We start from the raw sequence: 6,768 nt of genomic DNA, 5'->3' as shown, positions 1-6,768 counted from the left end.
TCTTCAAGTTTCGGCCAAGCACAAAGCTTCCAAAAGATGAAGATCTTTTTCCACCAACCAAGCTCCAAGGGATACAAGCTTTCTCTCCTTCTTCTTCTTCTTCTCCAAGTAGTATCCGGCCACCACAAGAGCTCCAAGCAAATAGAGAAGGTTCGGCCACCACCAAGAGGAAGAGAGGAAGAGAGGTTGGCCGGCCACAACACCAAGGAAAAGAGGGAGAGAAATAATAGAGGTTATTCACATGAAGCCTTCTCTACCCCCTCTTTTATAATCCTTGGTCTTGGCAAATAAGGAAAAATTAATAAAACCTTCCTTAATTCTTTTGCCATGAAAAAGAAAAATTAATTAAAAATTAATTTCCTTTTTCCAACTTATTTGGCCGGCCACCTACAATCCACAAATCAAGGAAAGTTTTAATTAAAACAAAATTTAAAACTTCCTAATTTGTTTCTAGAAAATTTATAAAAATTTCTCCAATAATTTTATCCCTTCATGATTGGTTAATAAAAAGGAAATTTAATAAATTAAAATCTTTCTTTTAAACATGTGGATAAAAAGAAAGTTATCTCTAAAAATTAAAATCTCTTTTAATCTACAAATAAGGAAAGATATCAAATCTTTTCTCAATCTTTTGTAGAAACTAATAAAAGAGAATTATTAATTTTTAAACTTTCTTTTAAATCATGAACATGGTTAAAAAGGAAAGTTTTCTTAAAATTTAAAATCCTCCTTTAATCGATAAATAAGGAAAGATTTCAAATTTTAAACTCTCTTTTAAACATGTAGATGATTTACAAATAAGGAAAGTTTTTACCAAAAATTAAAACCATCCTTTTAATCTACAAATAAGGAAAGAGATTAATCTCTTCTCTTAATCTTTTGTAGAAAGTTATAAAAGGAAATTTTTAATTTTTAAACTCTCTTTTAAAATCATGATATCCACATAAGAAATAATTTTAATAAAAATCCTTTTAATATTCTAGTGGTCGGCCACCTAAGCTTGGGTTCCAAGCTAGCTTGGCCGGCCCCATTGGATGGGTAAGAAGGTGGGTATGCGGTGAGTATAAATCTCTATATACTAGAGGCTACGATAGGGACCGAGAGGAGGAATTGGTTTTGGTCTCCCGATGAAATTAAGCATCCCGTGTTCGCCCCGAACACACAACTTAATTTCATCAATAATAATTCATTCCACTAAAGAACTATTATTGAACTACCGCACCAATCCCAAATTACATTTTGGACTCCTTCTTATTATGAGCATGTTAGTCTCTCTGTGTTTAAGATATCGAATGTCCACTAATTAAGTGAGTTACTGACAACTCATTTAATTAATATCTAGGTCCAAGAGTAGTACCACTCAACCTTATCGTCATGTCGGACTAAGTCCACCTGCAGGGTTTAACATGACAATCCTTATGAGCTCCTCTTGGGGACATTATCAACCTAGTATCTCTAGGACACAGTTTCCTTCTATAATCAACAACACACACTATAAGTGATACCATTTCCCAACTTATCGGGTTTATTGATTCATCGAACTAAATCTCACCCATTGATAAATTAAAGAAATAAATATCAAACATATGTGCTTGTTATTATATTAGGATTAAGAGCACACACTTCCATAATAACTGAGGTCTTTGTTTCTTTATAAAGTCAGTATAAAAGAAACGACCTCTAATGGTCCTACTCAATACACTCTAAGTGTACTAGTGTAATTATATAGTTAAGATAAACTAATACCTAATTACACTACGACCTTCCAATGGTTTGTTCCTTTCCATTATGGTCGTGAGCTACTGTTTATAATTTATAAGGTACTGATAACATGATCCTCTGTGTGTGACACCACACACCATGTTATCTACAATATAAATTAATTGAACAACTACATTTATCATAAATGTAGATATTTGACCAATGTGATTCTTATTTCTAGATAAATATTTATACCAAAAGCTAGGCTTTTAGTATACACTCTAACACAAGGTTCGTCCATGTGCACAAGATTGAAAGAGGCATGAAGAATATTCAAGATTGGTTTGTCTAATCTCGAAAGAGGGATTTGATTTGTGAACCATAAAGAGTTTTTCGATTTGTTCGTGATCGTTTTTCCGACTGCAAGTCTGAAGATTATATTTTGTTGCCGATTGCAGATCTATAAGAGATCACTGTGAGTTTTTACAAATTTTGTATTTCTGTATTTTTCATACTTAGAACTATCAACAGGTATCACACATATAGAACTTTACTCTGATATCATTGTTGATTCTAAATCATAAAAATACAAAAAATGAAATCTGTAAACTGTAAACATTTATAGTGGATTGATGATAGTAAATCCTTTTCCTTGTACCTGCCTTTCATATAATCATTCTCATTCTTGTCGTCTGAAGAGTGACCACAAATCGAATCGCTCTTCAAAGTTCCACGAACTAAATTCTCAAGCACTTCTTAATGTTCATTTCCTCTTATTATGATTTCTTGGACGAATTTATAAGAGGAGAAGATGATGGAGGAAGATATCAAGACGGAAGATAAGAGGACACGTAATGCCCACTCTAAGAGGACAAAAGATTGATCTCTCTAAGAGGTGGCTTAAATGAGAAGTACAATTTTTGACATCTCTTTGAGAGGAGCGAACTACTAATTACTGGGTAAGAACTTGAACCACTAATTGATCTCCTTTGAGCAACATAGAACTCCTTTAGTGTCACATATAAGGAAGTTTTTTTCAGTATTTAAACGATATTGTGTCGAATGTTCTTGATAATAGGCATGCAAGTACACCGCTACAAATACAAATTATGAACATTGTGTAGACTTTGAACCTAAAATAAAATATACCAACACAAATTATAAACTAAATGAAATTCACTAATTCTAATCTTATAATATAAATAAAAAATAATTATGAAACCCAACTACAATCTGGACCGAAAAGGATCTAAACCTTTGAAAAAATCAAAAACACGTGGACAAGTTCCCATGCAATAACTGATGTGGGAATGGTGAAATAATTTTAATATTTTTTTATTATTTTACTGAATTACCTTTTTAAATATATTTTTATTTTTGTTATATTTAGGATTGAAGTTTATATATATTTATCTTATTTAGTTATTTTAAAAATATTTTTGATTAATAATAATTTCATCATGTCGTTCTTTTTCTCAAAGTTTTATTTAATTTTTAGATGTACATTTCATAGTATTCGTGTATAAATTAATAGATTTAACTTTTCATATTAATGTACAAATTAATAGGTATATTCATGTATAAATCAATAAATTTGATACTTATCCGCTAGATCACTTCCTTACGTATTCTATTTACAAGATAAATGGCCAAGGAGATTTAGCCGCAGTTAATCCATCTATTTATTATACCTCAGTAAGATTAAAAACTGAAGCGATCTTTTAGATCGAGCTCGAGTGAAGGCTAATAAAAACCCAAGTTCACACTACAATATTAAAACCTATAAAATATGTTGAAATTAGCTTTTAGAAAAAATAGCTTGGAACAACACCGCCATCTACACACGTAAATCAAAGCCAAATATCTATCTAACACCTACGATTCAAAATGTCGTCATCATCAGAATACAACTACACAAAACGACCAATACTATCAACATCAAACACAGGAACCTCATGTAAATCATGGTTAATACAGTGAATAAGATAAAATCCTCAAAGTTAGGATCGAAATCAAGAAAATCAACTGATGTGAAGATCAGAGTCAAGGATGATCAACATTTGAGGCCAATACGATCGCACGGTGTGGCCTAGTAGTCCAACCGATTGGACATTTATTCCGATCGGATATCGGGTCTGACTAGCCCGATAAAATCATGGGCTAGTTCAACCGACCTCCCTGTCAAAGAAGATTTTAGGCCGACCAGACTTTTTGATTGGACAGATACCTAGTTTTTAAGAGACTAAGCCCTCAATATATCCAATGCTCTTTAGTCGCCCGGATTCCATGTCCGAGCATACCTTATGTGGACCAGATTCCTTGGTTTGGAGGATACTTAGTTTTTAAAAGACTAAGCCCTCAAGAGGTCCAATGTTCTTTAATCGATCGGACTCCATATCCGAGTGGATCTTTTATCTTTCAATACATAGAAATGTGGGTTTATTTTGGGAAAACTGTTAGAATGCAAGATTTCTTTTCCGGAAATACATTAATATTTGTGCATAGAGAAAAATTAGTATTATATAAGGGTTTTCTCCTAAAAGCGCAAGTACACATAAGCATTCGCATACACACATACTCATCCACACAGGAGCATCCACGTACACATACATCCACATTTATTGTTCTACTATTCATCTTCTTCTCTATTTTCACTCAGCTATTATTTTGACTTGAGCATCGGAATACCTATGCTAGGACTCTTCCTTGACCCGGTAACTAATGTTGCCTTCTCCCAGTTCTCATTTTTACTGCACAGGTTTATCCACAGCATCAAGGTCCTCGTCTCCTCACTCTAAATCTTAGAGTCACTTAGTCAATGCACCATCTTCTCTACTTTTAGACAGAATCAATAATAATAATCATTGCCAACAAGAAAGAAATAGGAATCCGTTGTTTTCCATCAAACTTCGATATCTGACAAACTGTAGCACTCAAATGATTTCTAATAAAACGAAAAAAAAAATGAATTCACTCATACAATTTCTTTTTCATTCCTCAAACTATTATAAAAGCCATCTAAATCTTCATGTGGAAGTAAAACAGTTGAACGTGGAGGAATATAAAATCAAGCCCAAAAAAATAGAGGTCATCTATATGGTTAATATCATAGATAATTCACATTTTTTTTTACAATAAATATATATTGAAGCAACAAATATTCAAAATGGTACAAATGGACTAAGTCCATTTTTCAGATTGATACGAGAATATGATAAATATGTATATTAATATAAGAGCGAAGAAGATTTTTTCAAATGAGAATTGGGTATGTACTCAAAAGATAATTAATCAATCGACGTTAACGAATTAATAATATAATTTCATGGTGATTTTTCATTAAGTGGATTTTTTTCATGTTCAAATTCTTGGTAATTATTAGAAATCGAAAATAGCCCATGAAGCTTATTTATCCAAACTATTTTCGTAAAATTTTCTTTCGAAGTAATTAAATGATTCATAGTTGTATGTGAATAGAATTTGTTTATTTTTTCACAATATGCGCCATTCAAAAGAGGATCATATGCTTTTGGCAAGTATTCTTGTTTATTCTCATCATTGCATAATCTGGTCCTCGACTAAAAAAAATTAGTTAACAACTAATAAAAATCAGTCAATTTATTAATTTTGTATTTATCAATATTAAAAAAAAAAGTTTTGACATTATTTCACCATTTGCAATAAAATATCTGCAAGCGTATGGGCGTAAAGGCTCCAGGTTTGTGGTGAAGAAGATAAGAAACGAGTGTACTCCAACGCCAACCCGACCAATCAAATACCCCTTCCTTCCTTCTTCCCCAATATCCACGCTACCATTAACTCTGCAAGCTAAGGTAGCTAGCTAGCAGCATGGCAACAGCAGCGGCGGTCGGCGTCAGTCTCTCCGCCCCGATTCGGACAGTGCCCGTCGCCAAGGCTGAGCTCCTCGGACGCAAGCCGGTCAGGATCGGACAGATGCTGCCGTTGCAGCGCATGGCGGCGGCGGCCGGGCGGGGCCGGGTGGTGGTGGTAAAAGGCACGCAGTCATCGACGCCGCCGGATATATCGGAGAAGGTGGAGGAGAGCATCAAGAAGGCGGAGGAGGCGTGCGCGGGGGACGCCGTGAGCGGGGAGTGCGCGGCGGCGTGGGACGAGGTGGAGGAGCTCAGCGCGGCGGCGAGCCACGCGCGGGAGGCCCTCAAGGCCAACTCCGACCCCCTGGAGAATTACTGCAAGGACAACCCCGAGGCCGACGAGTGCCGCACCTACGACAATTAACTCAACGGCATGCAGCCATGCAGGTGCAGCAGCAGCAGCTCCATTTGCAACTATTTTAATCGTCTACGGTTGCTGTGATTAAGTTGATAGGACGTTTTAAAGTTTGGATTAAGTCATTAATGATAGACTATATCTTCTGCTTAAATCAGTAATTAAAACAATAATGCAGTGAAGAAAAGTAGTTTAAGTTACCTTATTCAGCCTTATGCTAACTGAGCCTACAAAGATAGAAACACGCATAATGGATTAATTCATTAATTTGATCTTCAGTATACTTTCGTTGTTAAATTAATGTGTTTATGTTATTCTATTCAACTGTATGATTTAGTTTCTCCCAACAACATCAACCTGTGTTGCAACTTCGTCCTTTAGTTTTCTCTTCTTCTCCCTGCAACAACAACTTGTGTTGCAACTTTCTCCTTTATTTGTTGTCGCCTTCACTGCCACAACTTCCTCACTGTTTCTGTTGAGACTTTTGCTATAATAGCGTCTCGCTGCGGTCGCCACTCGCTGGTATTCATGGTCCCTGAAGGAACGATGTCCGACCTTCGTGCAGTCGCTCGCATTTGCCTGAGAGTCGCATGCTACCATAAGCAACCTTGCTGTTGGGATCCTCTTAAGGCAAGCATCCAGCACTGCATCCGAGATCTTGTTGCAGAACTTGTCGAGTTTGCAATATGGGGAAGAAGCCTGATTTGCTGCCGTCTTCACTGCAATCTTTTTATCTAATGATTTTCGTCAAGTTATAAAAATATTGATCCCATAGGGACGATTGATTAAGCATTAGTTGAGTTCGTACGATGAATTATT

General features: G+C 35.4%; 1 protein-coding gene across 1 annotated transcript; it reads left to right on the top strand.

Annotated features, from left to right (window-relative positions):
- The first annotated feature begins 5,460 nt into the window (after positions 1-5,460).
- Positions 5,461-6,149, top strand: LOC121991700 (calvin cycle protein CP12-1, chloroplastic-like). The gene has a single exon (XM_042545708.1). The coding sequence runs from the start codon at positions 5,551-5,553 to the stop codon at positions 5,956-5,958; it is 408 nt and encodes a 135-aa protein (XP_042401642.1). The 5' UTR covers positions 5,461-5,550; the 3' UTR covers positions 5,959-6,149.
- Positions 6,150-6,768: the final 619 nt, after the last annotated feature.

Source organism: Zingiber officinale, chromosome 6B (assembly GCF_018446385.1).
Source record: "Zingiber officinale cultivar Zhangliang chromosome 6B, Zo_v1.1, whole genome shotgun sequence".
NCBI classification, from domain to species: Eukaryota; Viridiplantae; Streptophyta; class Magnoliopsida; order Zingiberales; family Zingiberaceae; genus Zingiber; species Zingiber officinale.
The sequence above is the reverse complement of the archived record's forward strand: the minus strand, read 5'-3'. Positions and strand labels throughout refer to the sequence as shown.

What these genes read in the sequence shown, in the direction of transcription:
- LOC121991700 (XM_042545708.1), top strand. Translation starts at nt 5,551, where the DNA reads ATGGCAACAGCAGCGGCGGTCGGCGTCAGTCTCTCCGCCCCGATTCGG.